Below are 22,751 nucleotides of genomic sequence, written 5' to 3'. Positions count from 1 at the left end.
GTAATGGGTCAAACGTCAAATGTGAAATGTGAAACCCACACGGGTAACAAGGCTTACCATGCCCAAATTGAGAACAGGCTCCTTGGGACGCATGTTCTATGGACTCAAATGACCACTGTGCATAATCAATAAACAAAATCATCAGCAAGGTATATATGGCATTCCACAATTGATCATATATATATGAAAAACCATTGTTATGTATAAACAAAATAGCTGTCGATATGGTGTTAACACTAAAGCATTGAAGTATAGTGCAGTAATGAATAAAGCAAGTTAAAGACTCCCAAGTGCCAATTCACTATGAGGTCTGCATCTCAAAAATAGTAAAAACACGATTGTAATGAAATACGAGGGTTGCGGCGTACTCGTAAACGCTAGGGGTAATTCACAAAGTTATACTACAGACGCAAAGAAAATAGCGGCAAACTTACAGTTTTGTCTCTGGTCCTGCATAGTGTACCTACTCTCTAGACGGCGCCCCGCATTAATGTTATGCGAGCGCTGTCAGAGTCTTTAAGAAGACGCCGTGAGAAACCGGGAGGGAATTCCTTCCGGCTTGCGTGCGTCTAAGAAAGTGGAAACAAACAAAGGACTCGCGTCTCAGACTGGACATAGACATAGAAAAGGGACTCTGAGCCAAACGTGTATGTGCTCTCGAGCCGAGGTATTACTCAGGGTCAATTACGTTAAAAGAATAGATAATTAGACAAAAGGAACGTCTCATCTGGAGCAACCAAAGGGATTCTATCTTTGTTATTTTTAAACATAACACTCAGAACAAAACTAGGGATAATTGAAAAAATAAATAAAATTATATAATGTAATCGGCATATTTAGCCAAAAATACAAATAAACAATTGTTACCAGAGACAAAACTGTAAGTTTACCGCTATTTTCTTTGAGTCTGTAGTATAACTTTGTGAATTACCCCTACCGTTTACAAGTACGCCTCAACCCTCGTATTTCATTACAATCGGGTGAATTCACTATAGCTTTCATTTAAATCCTGTGTTTTGACTATTTTTGAGATGCAGACCTCATAGTGAATTGGCACTTGGGAGTCTTTAACTTGCTTTATTCATTACTGCACTATACCTCAGTGCTTTAGTGTTAACACCATATCGACAGCTATTTTGTTTATACATAACAGTGTTTTTTCATATATATATGATCAATTGTGGAATGCCATACATACCTTGCTGATGATTTTGTTTATTGATTATGCACAGTGGTCATTTGAGTCCATAGAACATGCGTCCCAAGGAGTCTGTTCTCAATTTGGGGATGGTAAGCCTTGTTACCCGTGTGGGTTTCACATTTCACATTTGACGTTTGACCCATTACAGTTTTGATTACATTCTTTACACTTTAATCACTGTATTACCATATCATGTTTTTTTCTGGCCTATGTATATGTATTATTTTGTCTTTTAGGGCGACCTGACTTTACCAGTTGACTTCAATGTAAGTGACTGTGTTCAATGCTAAAGTTAGGGCGTTTAAAATCTTTTGTTGTAATTTGGAGAAGAAGTTTAATCTTTTTTTTTTGGTCCTGATGAAGCGTCAATGGATCCGGCTGGACGGTAAGGACGCGAAACATGTTGACCTTGGTATAGAGGTACTATATCATTTATAGTCCCCTAGGTTTTGTTGTTTTGAGAGTCACATGAGCATTGCACTCCCGTGTGACTCTCACCCATTTTTTTTATCTTGGTCTTCATCCACCCCTCACTGATTAAAGTTAAGATGTTTTGGCGCGATGAATAACCAATTTTAACACTTTCTTCTGTTCTCTCCAACCCTAGTCTACTCCTGTTGTAGGTTGTCACGCTTAATTAAGTAGAACAGCACGGCATAAGAGCCCCCTTCGGGGAGACCGCCAGGCGTTGCAGTGCCGGCCTGGTGAGGAGCAGTTCCCGATGATGATGCTAGTCATCCATTGTGATGCTTGAGGGCCCTTGATCCTGAGACCTCAGGTCTCCTAGGAAGTCAGAGTAGTTTGGAACAGTGTACTCTAATTCATAGGATTATAGTTGGGACACTGTACACTGGACCACATAATCTCCCGGTCCCTCCAACCCCCTTTCTGTTTAGAACCTTAACATCACTTCAACTAGAGTTTATGCAAATAATCTCATTTCACCAATACATTCAGTCTCCAACACATATTCAGCACTGCTGATTTTAAAGTTCTGTTGATTGAAGATGAGTCTGTAGATAGTGAAATAGGAATGTAACTGGGAAGGGAATTTGCAAACAAATAAAATAATTAAGACAAAATGTAATTTTAGTAGGAAGGTTGGAGCTTTTCTAAATTCAATTGAAGCCACACAGCATCCGTACTATATTCCATTTGAAGCACCTGCACCGCTCTCGTAAATCAATTTGAAGATACTAATTTAATTTTTAGCCTTCAATTTCAAATTCCTTGGCATTTACAGTATGTTTTAAAGTTTTCAATTGTACATTTAGCCACTTTATTTATATACAGTTTGTTAATCTGTTAATATTAGTTAATTTTCCAAGCAGTCACAGACCCCCTGAGGAGGCTTCACAGACCCCCATGGGTCCCCGGACCACAGGTTGGGAACCACTGCCTTAGAGGAACCCCCTCACTATACCCCGAGGGCCGGACTACTAACAAAAGGCAGCCCTTTGAATATATGTTCAATCACCCCCTCCTTTTTCTTCTCTCGCTCTCTCAACTTGTATCCCTGCTGAACCTTTTCAATAAACCACAAGGAGTTGGAGAGAGTAACAGTGGAGGCCAAAGGCCTTCAAAAACTGACCTACAAGAGCTCCATCCCTCTGGAGAACTTTTCATATGATAAATGGCCAGTCCAGCCCTGTACACCCTTACCAAATTCCCACCTGGACAACGGATTTACACCCGCCCTTGGCAGGTCTATAGCCTCAACTGATTCCAGGGTGCGAAACTTCAAGCAAAAAGTTGGAAAATACTCAGAAATGTGTACATTTGTGGGTTTTCGCCACCTTTTGCAGCTTTAGTCAATGTAGAATGCCCTCAACTTGTCCCTGTGAGCAGCTTTGCTCACAGTTAATATTACGTTCTTTTAGTTTAACTTTACAGGTGAGTAAATTCATTTACAAATGTAAACCAAAGTTTTGTGAGTCACAAACACAAAAGTACAGTTGTAAATGCTGATATTTGTGCTCTTAATTGTAGCTTGTGGAGTAGACAGCTTTGTGAATCAGACCCTATGTGCTTGGTTTCATAGCTCCTCAAGCTCTGGCAAGGGGCCGAGAAACAGGGCCGGACAGGCCGTATAGTCCACTGGGCATTTCCCAGGAGGGCTGGAGCCCTTGCAGGCCGGATCTGAAACCACAGTGACTGCTCTTCCCTCCGCCACTTTTTCCTGTGCAGCAAGCACGGGGGGGATATGTGGGATAGAGAGAGAGAGAGACAGAAAGAGAGAAAAAAAAAGAAAGAAAGAAAGAAAGAATATGGTGCCTAAATCATCTTCTCCTAATGGAAATTCAGTACTAAGCATTATAGGTTCTCTGGTGGGATCATATACAGCATTATGTTGCAAAGAATATGACTACTATAGTAAATGTTTTCAGTGGAGGTGTTAGTAAATACATTTATAGGTACAAACTCACATTTTGTGATTGTCTTCATCTGCCAGACTAAACCTTTTTTGTTATTTTTAGGCAAAAGAAGCTGATGTTGTAACCCTAGGAGGACAGGACATATATTTGGCTGGAAAGACATATGGCCTAGTGCCAGCAGCGGGTGAAAACTATGCTGGTGAGTGGTTAGATGTTCTGTTGTTACAACAACAAACCCATTTGTCCAGTTTCTTTCACTTGTCTGCTCCAGGAGAGAATTACTTGGTAAAACTTTAAAAAATGAGTATGTTATGGCAAGGCAAGTATGATGATTTCATTTTTGTACTAGTGCATTAAGGATCACAAGGTCTGATGTAGTAAAGGTGAGCCTTTTAGTCAACAGCATTAGTCTGGATTTACCACTCCCTCGCCCTCAGGCTCTTCACTATGATGAGTTAGGCTCATCCAGATTTTGAGTGCTCGAAGCCTGGCAACCCTTCCAGAGAGACTCATATCTGCAGGGGAGGTACTCACAGCCGCTGGTGTTTTTCACTGAGTGTTACAATTATTATGAAAATCTCTGCATTGATAACTAAAGCTAGAACCGAACCATGGGAAGCATCAATCATGTCCGATCGCGCTTCCCTATTCCTATTAGTCTAAAATCCCTATTAATTATTCAATGTATCTTCACTCATATAATTACTTGCTGTATCTCCTACCTAATTTACAGAATGCCAAGTGATGCTTGTTTTACCAGCATACCTTACTTGGCAGCTGTTCCTGCAGTCAGGATATGATCTTTCCACATGTCCCCCTCGGATGCAGGATGGAATACCAAATGCCACTACAACGAATGGCTTTGTAACACAAGCGTTTTAACATATATATATATATATATATATATATAAACCAAAATTCAATGGCAGCGCACTCTGTTAAGGTGAATTCACTCAATTTAATTTATTTGTTTATTCGCCCAGCTCTCGCACAACGCACCAACTGCTGAGAGCGTTGCGGTGTCTGGCCGCATTGCTGAGAGAATATATATATATATATATATATATATATATATATATATATATATATATATATATATATAGTAATATGTATGTATGTATATATACATATATATATATAAAATAAATATAATGGGTTTATATTATAGATTTATGTTTCAACAATATAAATACATATGAATTTTTAATTTGTATTTATTTATATATATATATATATATATATATATATATATATATATATATTTTTTTTTACCAACAACCTCTGTAACCTAAAAAAATACCTTCCCACTTCAAAATTCCCTTACCACCCAAAAACTCATACCAACCGTAAAACCTAAAATTTCCCTTACCACCCAAAAACCCATATCCAACCTAAAACCTGAAAATTCCCTTACCACCCAAAAACCCATATCCACCCTAACACTTAAAAATTCCCTTACCAACCAAAAACCCATATCCACTCTAAGCATTAAAAATTCCTTTACCACCCAAAAACCTATACCCACCCTATACCTTAAAAATTCCTTTACAACCCAAACACCCATACCCACTGTAAAACCTAAAAATTCCCTTGCCACCCAAAAACCCATGCCCAACCTAACCCCTAAAAAAAAAAAATATATATATATAAAGGGAACTGAACGGAAGACATCTCTCTCTCTCTCTCTCTCTCTCTCTCTCTCTCTCTCTCTCTCTCTCTCTCTCTCTCTCTCTCTCTCTCTATATATATATATATATATATATATATAATTTTTGCATTGAAATACAGATGGACAGATGCAAGATGCACTTGCATTGCAATGCATTGATAGCTGATCTCACGTTTTTGAAAAAAACAGCAAATCTGCCACTCATGAGTGCGTCTCATTGGCCATCTGGATGTTATTGGAAAATGTTGCATGGTGAAGCCCTGCCATAGAGAAACACACCTCTGCTTTAAAGCACAAGGGCACCTTGAACGTCACGGAGGGCAACATTGAAGGATATATATATATATATATATATATATATATATATACATGTATTTATGTATATATGTATTTAAAAAAAATATATATATATATATTTATGGGGTCCGTCGCTTACTTGTGCACCAGCCTGTAGAAGTGCGCTGCAATTAGGACCGCTTTGTTGGAGGAAATATTAATATGTATATATATAAAACAAAAAAAGATGCCACTCATCACGGGCACCAAAAAGCCGGCACTCAATAAAGTTTAATGGCAATGATTTCCCATAAATAAATGGTTTATTTGTGGGATTGCTGTAGAAATGATACAAGTTTTTTTGTAGGTTAAAAATGCGCCGGAAGAATTTAGTTTAAGAATTCAATAGTAGATGTGCTTACACATGTATATCTTTGTGATAATAGTACCAAAAATGTTGTGGTTTTGCTGTTCAAGAATTATTATGGCCACTGGGCCGGAGAAATATGTATAATTGATTTAATGATTTAAATATTTATTGTTTTGGGATTTTTATTTTATTTTAGGACGTAAGTGATTCTAAATGGATAATGCAATATCTGAGATTTAATATTATATTTGTCTTAATTATCAGTCATTTCTCCTCAAATATGATGAGTTTAAGTAATACTGTTGAACATATTTACGTAATATATATATTCCCTTGGGAAGTTGGATCTTTTTTCTAGTAGATAGTAATGGCTGAACCATAGTCTTTGTTCTATGTTCATTTGTGGGTGTCTTACGTTGTTTTTTTTTTAAATGGGGTAGAGCACTTTGTGAAGTATGGGCTGTGAGGAAGATTTTTGTAAGGTCAAAACACGCTGCCATTAAACTTTATTTTTCTCATCAAAACCTTAGAGTGCGGTCTTTTTGGTGTCAGTGACGAGTGGTATCTTTATTTGTTTCATATAAACGGCTGTCGGTGGCCGTGACCTGCACCGACCCCGAGAGGTGGAAGAAGCTGGGCTATACCAGATCTCATATATATATATATGTATGTATGTATATATATATATATATAGCTGTTTATTACCTGCAATATACTTACATTTACCAAGATTTTCGTTGTAAAAGGCATCTGTTGTAAAGGCATGATCGTAAAAAATTATATTGTGAAAGCCTTTTGTTGGAAAGGCATTTTCGTTATAAAGCCTTCGTTGAAAGGCCTCTCGTCATTTAACCTTTGTGATGAAGACTTTTTCCTATAACACTCGGCTTCTTTTCCCTGTGTCTAACCTCTTTTCTCTTCTGGCTTCTCTTTGTGATTTAACGGCCAATGACTTCTTATGAGGAAAGAAGGGGTTGCTCCGGCTCAGCATATTTGTTGCCACTTCTGTATGCGAGCAATGCTTTCCTGCAGAAGTGCATGGAAAGTAGTGATGGAAGAACTTTGGGCTTGATTTAGATTTCGGTGGACGTGTTACCGCATCACAATGGTGACGGATATTTTGTCCGCCGAAATTTAAATTCCATAGGAAATAATAAGATTTATATTTCTGGATATCCGTCACCGTTGTGATGGACTAACCCATCTGCTGAAATGTAGATCAGGCCCTTTGTTTCCTTTCAAGCTAATTCATTGCAAGGCGACATGGCTTTGCCACTGCATGCACTGTACACAGCTCAGGAGAGAAGGAAAATCCCTTCTCTGGCTTGTTCACTTAAACCTGCTCAAAATTGACATTCAAAGAATAAAAACATTGTGCTCACATTTTGTAGCATTACCTAGCAAGTGGTTACTATTCGCGACTGATTGTAATTTTAAATCTAATGCATAATGTATTACTTTTCCCTTGTGATATAATCCATGGACGTCAATTGATCAAAACGCCAGGAGTAATGGAAGTGATATTACATGCCCTTTGACCTTTACTTTCACTCACGCAAGTGTACACATACAGTCGCATATACACTCACTTTCTCACATTAAGAAACACTCTAACCTGCAAGCACACACACAACATATATTAAAAGAAAAAAAAATTGGTTACCTCAGCTGCCAGGGAAGGTCATATTCCAGCTACTTGTACACCATTTTTATTACAGTAATAGTGAAAAATGTAATACCATTCACTATTAGTGTAATAAAAGTATAAGTGTAATAAAAACAAATGACGAAAACAGGGAGAGGGAACCCCAACTGGCGTCCATAAGAACGATCTGCCACTGTTACAGGCACTGATTCTGCCACCTTTAAACCAGGGGTTGCAAGAGAAGTGCCAGGGGTCTCAAGGGGCAAGCCAGGAGTCGCAGATGCAACCTCTGGCGACCCCTAAATGACATCCATGATATAGTCAGGCCTGACCTGTAGGCAACATGCATCTATTACCAGGAAAGCTCTGCCACTCACAACACATTTTCACAGTCCCAACTGTATGAGGAAGTTAGAAGGATAGGCACTGTGCACCAAGGATATACACTAAATCGGGCAAATTTTTTTTGTAGGCGGGCTAAGCAGTAGAATCTCATATAGTGAGCATTGTAACATGAAGAATAGGGTGGGGTGTAAAGCAGATTAATAGTATGTCACCTTTGCTGTAATTGATATTTAACAACGCCTGAGATACAAGACAAAACAATATTATACATTGATGCATACAGATGCCAGGCTATGGAGCCGTGCTAAGAAAGCCATGTGCTTTGCCAACTACTGCTGCAGTTTGAAGAGATGTGATACTATATTTCCACATTGCATCCCGGTGCCACCATCCCAGATATTGTTCTCAACGTTGTAGGAATGTTCAGCTTTGCTATTTCTATAGGCTCCACATTTATCTGCTGACATCGTAAGTAGTTCCCCTTTGCAAAGGGTATAACTTGTGGCCATGGAATTGGGCTCTTTGAAACTGATGTTATGCCACCAAACCCTGCTGATGCCCAATGGAAAGACTATGGCCCTCATTACGAGACTGGCGGTCTTTAGACCATCAGAATCGCGGGGCGGCAGACTGCCGCACTCCTGCCGGTCCAATTGCAAATTACAACCTTGTGGTTGGACCGCCAGGGGACTGCCGCCACCGCCAGCAACATGGTTCCCGACGGGTTGGCAGCAGTCAAAGTCTTGCTCAGGCACGGCCGTGTTTAAAGCAGCACCGGCGTGCTGATCGCAACTTCACTTTCTGCCAGCCTTTTCATGGCAGGAACCCCACCATGAGAAGGTTGGTGGAAAGCCAGTGCAGGGCCCCCCTGCCCATCACCCTTGGAACGTGCACTGTCTGCTAGAGCAGACAGTGTGCATTCTGAGGAGCCAAGGCCAATGCCGCTGCATGGTTTCCACTGGGCTGACCAGTGGAAACCTCATATTTCTGAGTTTTCCACCAGTAAGCCCAGTGGAAACCTTGTAAATGACCCGGGGGGAGACCGCCAGCTCCACGGCATCCTCCTCTCCATGGGGCTGGCAGCCCCACGGTCGGCTTGCCAACCTCGCAATGAGGCCCTACATTTTCCTGCTGTGGGTGAGCCATGGGGTCCTGCATATGCCACCATACCTTTCAGCCATTCTTGAAAAAGATTTGAAAGATCTAATGTCCACCACGGCCCCCAAGAGCCCAAGACATTGTCACCGATTTTTAGAAGTGCAGCGTCACTTTCTGCAGCTGAATAGGAATTGTACTTAAACGAAATATTCCATTTCCTTCCTATATTAATATATCAATTGCACAGCTCGTGTCATGGGAATGTACACTGCAGGCAGTGTGGTGATACACAGTGTGACAACAGAATCCATGAGCCCATAACCGCTACATATAAGTTATTTACAGGATATTGATACGTTATTACCCAACCCAACCTCAGTAAAGTAATTAATTCCAAAGCATACATCCAGTTACATGTATTATTGACTGTTCTGTGTCTTATAAACTTGTTTGCCTGCTTTTTTCTCATGTTGAGCTGTTAGTTTTCCAACCATTGTTGGATAATTAAAGTTTGGCCATTCTGCTCTGCATGACTATATATCTTTATTTGAGTGCACCTTCCTTTTAGCCTAATTCCCTTTCTGCAAGATAAATTGCTTTGAATACATGATAGAGAAAAAGAAAGGCAAGCAAAGGGGATCTGGACTCAGGCGGCAAACTATGGGCTGGTTTAGGGTGAGTTTTAATTGATAACCTCAAAAATACAGGAAGGGAAGTGACGTCTGGTGGAGTTTCAACCAGTGGATTTTTCTCAAATATTTTGTCCCAATGGTGGAGGAATTTCCACTGCTTGCTTGAGATATTTCCATTACAACCCATCTCTAAATCAGATGCTAACTATGGCCCATGTGTCATCTTGTATATTTTTCGTAATTTTGCTCTACCTGTTATGCAAAATCTCCAAAATGATGCTATTACGCCATGGTGCATAATTACACATTCTTTATAGCAGTGTACATTTGAACAACATGAACCACTAGAGCATGAGTAGCTGCGTGTGGCATTTGTATTTTTAAATTTCAAATGCTACATGGTGCTTTTCAAGGTAAAATATAGTGCCAAATCCTTTTGCTTTTTGAATGATTACGCATAATTTCTCCAGAATTTCACATAATTATGGAAAAAAGAATTACCCAACTATCCCAACACATCTAGTGGTAACAAAAGGCTCTACAGACATCTGCACAGACTCATAGATAGGCCTGTGCTAGAAACAAATATGTCACCTATGTTTTCCATAGTGAAGCTTTTGTTTCCAACACTTACACATTTTGAATGATCTAAGACATTCTCCCTCTTTCAGTTTCTTCTGCAGCAGTTACTCCTAAGTGCATGGTAAGTCTCAGATGCCCCACAATATACCCTATAAAAGTCTGTCCACTAATTATACAAAGTATTGTTCTGAAATTGACAAAGGATATTTCATGATTTGCTACTGTAATGCCGAAATACATTTACTTGCTTCTCTCTTAATCAGCTACAGACAGTGACAATGGTTACTATGCGGTAGCAGTAGTTAAGAAGAACAGCCAGGATGCATTCACCATCAATGACCTGAAAGGAAAAAGATCCTGTCACACTGGCTATGGACGGACAGCTGGATGGAGGATACCAATAGGAGCTCTAATTAAAAGGGGCATGATCAGGCCTCAGGACTGCAGTGATTCTAATATTGCCAAAGGTAAGGACATTCTTAAGAACACTTTCAAAAATGATTCGTAAGATTGCAGTGTGCACTCAATTGAGTGCATTTCCTTACATATGTTTTAAATCAATTAGTATGTAGTATTGCCTTGTATACATTTTTCACATATTGAATGTTTTACCAATCCGATGACGCAATAATTTCACTTATCATGAGAAATTTTTAGGAACCTTTTCATGCCTTTTCATGCTTCTGTCACATATTACAGAGCATGCTCATAAAATTTAGTGGGAAAAGTTCAGGTGTTTGATGAAAATATCTTTTCCTGAGGCCATCTGCTGGTGTTTCATTTGGTGAATCGTCCAGAAGGCCAATCATATGAGTAGATGTATTCACAGTCAGGTTTTGCCACACCAGTGGAATTTCGGTGTGAGCAAATCCCATTCATAAAGTTAAAATCTGAATACTCCAGATTCTTTGAATATGGGACAGCAATTTGCCCTCATATAAGCTGGTAATGAAGTACCTTAGCTTCACTTAGACGTGTAGATACCTTTGAGAAGAGGGCCCTAAGTACTTTATGAGGCTCTCAGAGCATTAGCTTGACACATTCCACAAGCATATAAAATGTCACTACATTTTAAAGAATATCTATATATCTCAATAAATTGGTAAAGTGTAAACATCAAATGTAAATTTAAAATGTCAGTAATTTTACCCAAAGCAGCAAACTAAATGCAGTGAAATTTATCACATTAAACAAGCACAGGAACTAAATATGTCACTGCCAACATAATTTATCATAGGTTTCCTTATCTATATTAAACTTAGATACGCATAAAAAGACATTATTTCAGAAAAATGTCTGAACTGACTTTAAAGTTCTATGTTGTTTTACACCATATCATATAGTTCTATACACTGTAGTACATCAAAATCTTAATTCCTCTGTAGTTCATTGGTTGACATCCTTTTAATTCTTATAGCATCCTTTACACAGAATATTTTAGCAGCCTTTTGAGTAATTTAATTTTGTATACATTTTTTAGAATATGAATATAATTATGGTTCATAGACAATGTGATATTTAAATGTGTAACATTGCCTACAATATGAGTTAAAGGAACAGACTGTAAATGAGGTGTAAAGAATGGTTGTGTTTGTGTGTGTGTGTGCATATGTATATATATATATATATATCAATTACTGCAACCATAAATCACTCTGAATCTAGTGTTTGAGAAAATAGTTTATTTTCTGGATATAACAAACTTATTATATAATAAATGTTACTCGAAAGATTCATCCATGGTAATCTACTTAATTGTACTTGTTTGATAAAAGTCAGGTTTTCCATGGGGTAGTAACTTACCAATTGGTCATATAAATAAAATTCTTGTCCACGTAGGGTTTCCTCTTTATCATAAAGATGAAGCTATAAATAAACTTGTGTAATACAAACAGATAAGTGAAGCTTCAAAATCCAGAAATCTTTACACCCCAGTCTACTTTGTTTTTTAAGCTTACACAAAGGTCATATATAACAAGACATTCCACGAAAGTATAGAAAGTTGTGAGTCAATGTATTTAATTAAGTCAGTCATTTACATGCTAGCTTTGATCAAAGGTATAAAAGGTGTGGCACCACAACCATTCTTAGGGTGTCTAATCCACCATGATAAAGAGATTGATACCTCATTATAATTCACATTCTCTTTTATAGTATTAGGAATAATATAGTTAATGCCACACTTGTCCTTTGCATACCAAAGTTCTCAGTGTTTTATTTTCCATTAACATTCATATCCACAAAACATACTACAATCAAATAAAACATTGAGGGGAAGACATCTGATTTACCAATGTTTTGATTATATCTAGAAAGTTTTTAAAAAGTGCATTAATCTTCCTACAACCAGGAGCATGAACATTCTAAGGTATTGAGTTGTATAGCAAAATATCATCTGCTTAAGCAAAGATTTTTTTTAAACTTTACAAAATTTAAATCTTGGTAATTATTTCTAATACATTCTACAACTGGTAGAGAAGAAAGTATAAAACTGATGTTGAAAAATACATCACTGCACAGCTTCACAATAAATGACCGTATACATCATTAGCTCATATACTGTTGTGTATCAGATGTACAAATTGTGGTTTCACCATTTAAAATGTAATTGCGCGGGTGCACATGTAGTTGAAGTAGATTTATATGTAGAGACACTGGAAATTATATCCGGAAACAACCATGCATTATCTGAAGACAATCTCTCTCTTAGGAAACCAAATTATCGGTTTTAAGAGAGTAAAGCATACATCCTTAAAGTCAAGAGGTTTGCAGAAATCTTGCAATTAAAATATTTTGATGAAATATGCTGAAATCCTTTAGAAAATCAGAGTAGTTACTATTTTAAAGTAGTAACACTGGTACTGCTTTCCAAAATATTAATTTCACTTGTTGATACAGTTAAAAAAATAATTAAATACCTCTAACATTCCATTACACTGCAAATGGAAAACATATTATGTAATTTCAGTAATTCCTATAATGTATTATGGATCTCCAATGCAGAACAGTCCATTGTTTCTCTCCTGGAATTAGGAATGGATGCAAAGCACTTGTCTAAAGCTTGCTGAAAAGAAAAATATCCAATTTATATCCATTTTATAAATGCATATCTTCAAAATTCAATTTCCAAGATATCTCAACGCTAATGCCATTTTATTACCAATCCTCAATACAATTTCATTATTTTTCAATATTCATTTAATTTGCTAATATTTCACGTTTTTATCTTGTCAGGCATATTATTTTGCTTTGGCCTTCAGCAAAATGTCATGTATATTTTAACAAAAGAATATAATTTAACTAAAAGTTAGTATTTATGCAACATTGCAACATATCTTGAGTCTTATTTATGAAGTACATAGCTTATAATAAAGTAGGTCCAATTTAGAGTTGATTGGCATTAGCGATTCAACCAGCTGGATTTCTTCCACAATAGAGATACTATGATGCAAGAAATTCAGCTAGTGGATTCTACTCCTGATTTAGCATTTTTGCTTCCAAATTTGGAGGATTCCATTACCACTAAACCCTGAAATGGCAGTTATGTTTGTTGTGTAAACCTTCAGAAATGTTATTATCCTTCTTTTCCTTTTTGAAGCAACTCCATAAAAAGCCCTCATAACTGCCTTATAGATGTCACTATTAAAAACGTCAGATTCTTTTTCACCTCCTTATCTATTAAGAGAATCTCCACCTTCCTGTGCACTTCCTTATCACAGGAAGATTAAAAAAAGAAGTCACACTAGAAAAGATTGTGAAAAATAGCACCAATGTGTGATTTTATCAGATTAATAACTACATTTTTATTTATAAAGATATACCTACTGTATATTTTAATAGATTTATAAAAACATTCAGGGACCTACCAGAACTATTACTTTGGATCTAAAAATTGGTCAATTATTTAGGTGCAATCACCATACACATTGCAATCTTCCAGAATAAAATCAAGCAATTTAATTGTCATATTGTTATAAAAAGTTGAGATACTTTTATGAAGCCATAGATATTGAAAACTGAAAGTCATCCAAAACCTTTTCATTTCATAAGCATGCTTCTGCTTGCATTAAACTTGAAGAAATTTGTGAAATGATGTAGCCACATCTCCCCTATATCTACCACAGGGAAACAAAAAATATCACCCAGCTGTTGTCAGCTTTTCAAAAGGGTATGGCTATATTCTGTTTTGACAAATGTGTTGCAAGATTTAACCTTATGAAATACTTGCTTAACCATCTAATATATTCCACAAAACAATGTTACACAATTTTTTAAAACTTAATTTTATTTTTTATCCTAACTATAAACCAAATCCATCTGCCACGCACAGAGTAGAGCAAGCATATACGGAAACAGCCACAAATAGTTGTATTACAATATTCTTTACTGATCTGCATCTCATCATGTTGGTAGGAATAAAATCATACAACAGAAGGAAGCATCAAATGATGAAGGATATTCGAACCATTTCTATATGACAGCTTAATCTCTAATTTATCATGTACTCTAGCTAGGGGGCTATCCTCCTGATTCAACAATAGGTGCTCAGGGTGTCCCGGAAACCTCTCTGTATAGCAGTGGGGTGGCATATTGAAGTGTAGTCTTCAACCAAGCTAGATGAAAAAACATTCATCCATTGCATAGTAATGTGTCTCTTTGCCAGCAACAATGCTTTTGATGTAAATTTACACCTGCCCCTTGGTGCTTCCCCTGTTTATCCCAGTAGAGACTAGGAGAGGTGAGACCCCTATACAAGTATCTATCATGAGTAGATTAGTTGTGAATAGTTCCTGCCAAAGCATTGTGCGGGTCGACAAAGCCTAGCCTGATCTATAAAACTCACATTTATTTCTGTACATGTCCTAAAGATGTGGCCCCTGTCAGAAAATTTCACCATGAATTCTGAGGTAATGTTTAATTTCTAGAGTAATTTATAGTGAATAAGTTTGTGTCTATATTGCATATTCCTAATGTGAGCACAAAATATTTCCTTCATGTATCTGAAAGTGTATGCCGAAGTTCCCCTTTCAACTTATTGTGAACTAGGAATTGTTTCCCCCTTGCAAGCCACTATATGAGGTAGGTGCAGTATACTCTATCTTTAGAATGCAAGGGGTGTGCTTGAGTATAACCTTTGTTTACGGGGTGGAAACAGGAAGTCATCCTTTGTCCTGATATAAGCCTAGGGGTAGGCTTTGAAACATGCAGACCTGGAATGCAGGTACATTACATACCCTACTTCCTTACACCCCACTTTTAATCATACCGCCACTACTGAAAGCAGACTATAGAAGGCAATTACTTATATATTCACTGAGAAAACCAAAGCATTTATTGTTTTGCAAATACCTTTCGTGCAGGTTGACAAATCTGCACAATTGTTTTTAAGCTAGTGTACCAGTTACTGCTGCTGTCTGGAAAGTTTCAGGGTAATTTGTCAAACGGGGACAATATGCTTTTTCCTCATGCAATGCAATGCTCGTAATAATGACTACAGCCCGAACCACACCACTGAACGGAATTACACAAAATTTTGCAGAAATGTAATTTGGTGTAAATCTGTTCCCTAGTTTCAGAGATATTAAAGGGAAATAATATAGATATTTAGGGATGCAGATCCTCTGGGGATCCGCTATTGCCTGCGGGGTATCCTTGGGTACCTGCTGATCCGGGAGGAAAGCAAGGCCCTGAATTACTGTCTGCAACCTGAAAAGAAAGTTGTGACCGCCATTTTGTTTCTTGGGTGGGCCCAATCGAAGAAAACATAAATAAAAACACACATAAGGGGTCAGGATAGAGGTATCCTGACCCCACAAGACACTTGGAGGGATCTCTGAGGGGCCCTTCATGGGAAAAAATTTGCACACAGTGTAAATTCACACTGGATCCACAGCCCAAAGGAAAAACAAATTCACCCACTCACACACCATATCCCCGAGCACTGCAATACTATTGATAACACTGCCATAATATTGATAACAGCGGTCCAAGGTGGTTGGTGGTTAACTTGTACAATTCCTTCACTAGGAGCATGGCGATAGAACATGTCCTTGGTTTAAAATGTTTCTTGGAAGGCTATGGAGAGAGTAAGTCTTTGTTGGTTTATGTTTTAATTTTAGGTGCTTTTAATGTCCATTTGTGTTTACAGGGTTGGGCCTAGGCAAAGAGTTGCTTGATGCAAGACTCCAAGCAATACACTTCGAACATACATAGCAGGGTGACTTGCTGGAGGATATATTGGCATGTAATAATTTGAATTGTATTGAGCAGACGAGGAAGGGTGAAGCTATACCAGCTTACATGGGAAGGGGCAGTCATTCCACCACTGACCACATCATAGTATTGGTACCCCTGGTTTCCCAGGTTAAATCCAGGGGTGTACACTGGAATACCTTTAGTGACCACAACCCTGTGATGTTGGTCCTGCACTGGGGGCTCGATATGGAAGCAAACAGAAGGAATGCCCCAAGGATCATCACTCAGCCCTATTGCTTTTCAACATCTACATGGCCACACTAGCCAAGCTCATCAAACAACACAGACTAAACATAGTCTCCTATGCCGAAGATACCCAACTGATCCTCTCCCTTTCTGACGACCCCGTAAAGGCCAAGAGAAATTTCCTCAATGGAATGAGAGCAGTCATTGCCTGGATGGAAGTCATCTGCCTCCAACTCAACTCGGACAAGATGGAGATCCTCGTAATCGTCTCCACCCCTTCCGCTTGGAACAACTCCTGGTGGCTCACTGCACTGGGAAACGCCCCCACTCCCACGGACCACGCACGCACTCTGAGCATCATCCTGGTCTCCTCTCTATCCATGACCCGTCAAGTCAATGCCGTCTGATCGTCATGCTTCCACACCCTCCGACTCCTTCGGAAGATCTTCAAGTGGATCCCCTCCGACATGAGGAATACAGTCACCCATGCACTCAACTCTAGCAATCCTGATTACGGCAACGCTCTCTACGCCGGCATCACCAAGAAACTACAATCAAGACTACAAAGAATCCAGAATGCAGCAGCCAGACTCATCCTGGACATCCCCCGACACAGCCACATCTCCTAACAACTCAGAGACCTACACTGGCTCTCAGTCAAACAAGCGTATCACTTACAAACTCCAGATCCACACCTACAAGGCACTACACAACATAGGACTGGCATACCTCAATCACCGCCTCGCCTTCTACATACCCAACAGACAACTACGTTCTTCCCAGCTTGCCCTCACAGCCGTTCGCAAGATCTGGAAAAGCACAGTAGGAGTAAGTTCCTTCTTCTACCTCTTAGCCCGGATATGGAACACGCTACCTTTCAAACTCAGGCAGACCGCATCAACTGAAGCAGTTTGGGAAGGACCTCAAGACCTGGCTCTTCGACTGAGCAGCATGCCTCCAACAGCACCTTAAGACTCTATGGTCTTAGCCGTGCTTTAGAAATTACTGATAGATTGATTGATTGAAAGGCTCCCACATATGATGTTATTAGCACCAGGGATCAGGCACAGAGAATCAAGTGAGATAAGGTAATCTCTGAGGAATTTTTGGAGAATCTCTATGAATGCGGTGGACCTTAACCTATGTTTGGAGGGTACTACAACAGCAGATGAGATTCTTGAGGCTTCCAACAGGCTACGTGTGAATATCTCCTCTAGTCTTGTGACCCGAGGGAAGGAGAATAAATGTTTTGATAGAAATTTCTCCAGGGCGCACAAAAATCTGCTGGAAGCCCTAAACCAAACACTAAGGGATGTGAATAAGATTCAGGAGTGCAGGCTAGCATATAAATCAGCAATCCACTCATGCGAAAAGGAAATTAAGGATCAGGCTTGGCAGGAGCTCCTGCAGCCTAACGTTCCGAGTAACAGCACAAATTTCTGGGAGATTATAATTAGATCTTTTGTGCCAGCACGGGGGAACCCCAGGGAGTAACGTAACATTGCTACTGATAGATGGGTGTCCCACTTTCAAGGGATGTGCAGAGGAGGGTGTGAGAAAGGGCAGGATTATTCCCTGGGTGCCTGGTAACGATTTTCCCAACTTGAACTTTAGCGTAGAAGGTGCAAGGCTCTCTACAGCGGGGGGAAAGCTCCAGGTCTGGATGGGGTCCTTCCCAGACCTTTACAAGCCTGATCCCCTAAGGTGGGCAACAATTTTGGCACAGGTCTTTACTGCGGCATACAGGAAAGGTTTTCCTCCATCCTAGTCTAAATCCATTATCTTACCTGTTTATAAGAAAGGAGCAAGGAACGACCCCCAGTGCTATCATTCCATTTCCCTTATAGATTCGGCTGCAAAAATTAGGGGCAGGGTAGTGCTGGATAAATTATCACCCTGCTTGACAGCAATAAAATAGTTTCGGACATCCCCTATGGCTTTAGACATGGGAAGGGGACCCTGGATCAGAGTATTAACGTGCAGATGATTATCGGGAAATACACTGTAGCCAAAGAGGGGGTGCCTTTAAATGGTCTTCATGGACTTTACCTCAGCCTTCAACCGAGTGAATAGATCCAAGCTTTGGCCCCTAGATGTCAAAATGGGAGTAGAGATTGAGCTAGTGGCGTTTTTACATAATTTACTCTCTTTCCTCTCGGCCTCGGTAAGGTATAATGGGGATGGCAGTTTGACAGCTACTTGGGCAGTCTGCAGGGGGGGTAGGGCGAGGGTGCATTTTGGCACCCTGTTATTTACTCTCTATATTAATCAATTGGGTGAGGTATCACCAGTTGACAGTAGGGATGTTCCTAGGGACGGATCCAAGCTAATTCCCATCTTATTGTATTTCGATGGTGTAGTTTTGCTTGCTAGGACGCCGGTGGGTCTCACGCCTTTTGGACGCTTTTATTGATCTTATGGACTCTCTGGACCTTGCAACGAACTATACTAAGTCGCATACAATGATGCTTGGTCATCGCAAGTTAGTCGGGAAACCTTTTTTTGGTAATGGTGTGGAATTAACCAAAATAGCCACCTTTCCATATATGTGGGTATTATTTGACAACCGGGTGTCCTGGGTCCCACATTACACCTTAAAGAAGAATATTCTCTGGAAAACAGTGACCGCAACAATGAATTTTACAAAGAGATTGGGTGCCAAACCAGTTCAGGCCCGCTAAAGGTATACCGTGAAAAATGTGTCCCGACAGCAAGTTATGGTTGTGACGTGTTGGGGTATGTAGATGCTAGTGAGCTCCAAGTATTTGAAAATAACTTTTTGCATAGGCTCCTGGCAGTTCCTGCCAGCTCCCTGGCTTTTGTGGTACACAAGGAACTAGGCATGGGTTACCTTTCTGGCCCCAGTTATGTGCTAGCTCAGAATCTTGGCAAACCCAGCCCTTTCACTTAATTAGCTAGTGTTAGAAGACTGTACCTCGTTGGAAGGGGCTCTCCACATTCTCTTGCTTCGATATGTCAAAAACATGTTGGAGAGTGTAGGTTCTGCATTATTCGCAAACCCTAAAGCATTGAGAAATAGAGATCTCCCTGAGATAAGGAACATGTTGCTCCTACATAGGAGGGTGGCAGACAGGAAAGGGAGCTCCGGAAACCTACGATAAAACAATATATTCTAGTAACAAGAAGCACACTAGGGAGCCTAAAGTGCCTTATGTTCGCAGTGGGTGACCATCTTACATAAGCCCTATCATTTACACACAGCATCATTAAAGTGCATTGTACTCATGATGTCATTAAAGTGCATTATACTCATGGGTGTTGACCATCTTGCATAGGACCAGTCATCATACAAATAGCGATTGAGCGGCACTAAAAAGGGAAAAAAGTCCAGGACCTTACTTGGTCAAGACCCAACAGAGTTCCTAATGCACATTAGCATGCTGCTATTGTAAATAAGGGTTCACGAGCATTTCAAAGAACCAAACTTAAGTGCATTGTGTACAAAGCATACGTAACGTCAAAAAAGCCAGTGCACAGGTTACCTTAGAAGTAGCATATTATTGTAACAAGTAGGACCCAAAACACGAGCTACTCAAATTGCACACAACGTCGTGAAAATGCATTGCACTCATAATGATTCAACCGTCTTGCTTAGGCCCCGTCATTGTGTCAATTGCAATAAAGTGGCAATGAAAGGAGGGGGATTCAAATACATAAAAAGAACCAACGCTAAAGTGCATTGTTCGTGCTTAGCGACTGCATAGGAACCTAAAATAATTTATTCGAGCTCACTTAAACAAGGTTATCACGTTTAACTTAATGACCTTAATATGCGTGATGGAGAACCATAATCAACAAACCTATCCCCTAGCAGCTCTGCCTGGACTCTGATACAATTGAAAAATAGTGCAAACTTCATAAGCAACACTTCCTGGCTCATTTCACCGTCCTAATTTTATTCTATTTTTTAAAATTGCTATAAAGTGCACCAGTCGCACATTCAGCATAAGATTCAGTGGGTTGAGGGCTGCAAATGCGGCCAAAAAAAGTATATGGTCCTAGATTTTGTAAGTTTGTGCCGCATTTGCGTCAAAAAATGACGAAAATGCGGTGCTAAAAAAGTATATATATATATATGGGCCTTAGTGTGAAACTCAAGTGTTGGCAAAGAACCAAATCACAGTTTCATTTGGTCTCTATTGATGGATAGCGATATTGCAGAATCAAGGTACAAATTAAATCATCACCATCCACCCATGTGCTCGCTTTGACAGTGCCCCTTTATTCTCCACACGGCTTTTTTGCTTGATACTTTTCCTTAAAAGTTTCTTAAAAATAGCGTCACTGACTTCCTGGTTCCATAAGTCTGTGCAGGCTAAATTCTCTAAACCATTCTGTAGATAGGTGGCAAAGTGATTTTTCCCCGGTCGAGGGTGATTTCGGCCCACACGTGATGAGCAAGATTGTCCACAGGGGCTTTCCTCAAGGTGACAACATCTTATGAAAGCTCCTTGTCTGGCTAATAATTGTTTTGGCAGAGCAAACTCCACTTTTACTTGTGCTGGGAGGCAGATTCTGTCAGCTGGAACACGTGTTTATATATGCGCATTGTAAGCCTTTCTATAATTTCAGCGTCCTCTCCTAGCATGATCTCCCCTCCATTTGAGAGTGTTGGAACCAACTTAGATGTCATTACTGTGCTTAATGCTTTAAGGTTATGTCCCCACAACTGCTTCTTTAGGTTTGAGAAGGCAAAGTTTAGAGCCACAGCTATTGCTGTGATGGCCTTTATTGAGCTTCATTTGATCCCCTTGACTCCAATTTGAAAAGTATGTATAAGTCGAGGTTTCGTCAATTGTTGACCCATGGAGGAACCATTTCCTATGTTTTAAAATTTTGCGCTTTAAGGGTATGACTTCGGCCTTTTTCAGGTTTATTTCCAGCTTCTTTTTGTCACAGTATTCCGCCAACCTAGTAGTGAGGTGTTGAAGGCCACCCCTGGTATTACTGAGCATTAATAGATCATCCGCATAGCGTATATTGCACACCTCTCTTTTGCCAATACTTGGAGCATGTGAACCAGCCTCAGCCAGGAACGGCAATAGTACAGAATGAACAGATTAAAGAAGAGTGGGGCAAACATCTTTGCTTTAGCCCCAAGAATGTTCTCACTTTCCTGGACAAATGGATGCCATCCCCCAACCTGATTTTAACCCACGTTTCTGTGTATACCAACTGGATTGCTCGTAGTAGCTTTTGTGGGATACCCCATCTTTGTAACTTTTTCCACAGCAGGCCACAGGGGATGCAGTCGAAGGCCACTTTAAAGTCCACAAAGCACATGTTGAGGGTGGTACTGGTATTACTTGCTCTCTTCATTACAAGGCTCACTGCTAATAGATTTGTTAGTGTCTCTTGTTTCATAGAGAACCCCATTTGGTTCACTGGTACCAGTTTTGCCTCTGATGCCCACTCCAATAGATCTTTCAGGAGTAAAATTGAAAAGTATTTTCAATTTCAAATAATCAAATAATCAAATAAGGCGATCAGTTGGTAGTTAGTTGGTGACGCTACATTTCTGCCTTTAAAAATAGGATGAATCACTGACCCTCTCCAACTTTACAAGATGGTACCATTCTGCAAGATGTAGTGAAACATTGATGTTAAAAAACCTGCCCATAACCTACAGCTCTTCTTCTAAAGGGTGAGCGAGATCCCATTCGGGCCTGGTGCACAGATACTGTGTGAGTGCTCAATTATTTTCTCCAGCAACTTGATATCATATTCTAAGCTGGCAGTTTTGTTGTCCGTGCTGACGTCAGTAGAAGCCACGCTTGTTGTACTGGAGCCATATCTCAGAGTGATATTGGTATCCAAACTTTCTTTATAGTGAGCTCTAAGGAAGTTCACCCATTCTTCTTCACTTATATTTGCGATGTCTGCAACCCTTTGGTCCTTATCAGGATCATTTATTAACTTACAAAAATTCCTATGGTTGTTCAGTTTTAAACAATATAAAAGCATTTTCAATACATAGCTGGCCACAAATCACTAGATGGTAGAATTTCTTAATATGAGCTCCTGCCCCTGCTTCTGCCATGGCCTGAGTAAACTTGAGGAGCTACAATGAGGAACAGGGGCAAGGGGACCAAGCAG

General features: G+C 39.6%; 1 protein-coding gene across 2 annotated transcripts in view; it reads left to right on the top strand.

The window, feature by feature from the left end:
• MELTF (melanotransferrin) overlaps window positions 1–22,751 on the top strand; it is a 133,006-nt gene that overhangs the window by 92,803 nt on the left and 17,452 nt on the right. For both annotated transcript variants that reach the window (XM_069213147.1, XM_069213146.1), the window contains exons 10-11: window positions 3,679–3,775; window positions 10,457–10,660. In XM_069213147.1, coding sequence (XP_069069248.1) covers window positions 3,679–3,775; window positions 10,457–10,660 — 301 coding nt within the window. The remainder of the gene's footprint in view (window positions 1–3,678; window positions 3,776–10,456; window positions 10,661–22,751) is intronic.

Source organism: Pleurodeles waltl, chromosome 11 (assembly GCF_031143425.1).
Source record: "Pleurodeles waltl isolate 20211129_DDA chromosome 11, aPleWal1.hap1.20221129, whole genome shotgun sequence".
In the NCBI taxonomy this organism is placed as follows: Eukaryota; Metazoa; Chordata; class Amphibia; order Caudata; family Salamandridae; genus Pleurodeles; species Pleurodeles waltl.
Note: the sequence above shows the minus strand (reverse complement) of the source record. Positions and strands in the feature narration are given on the sequence as shown.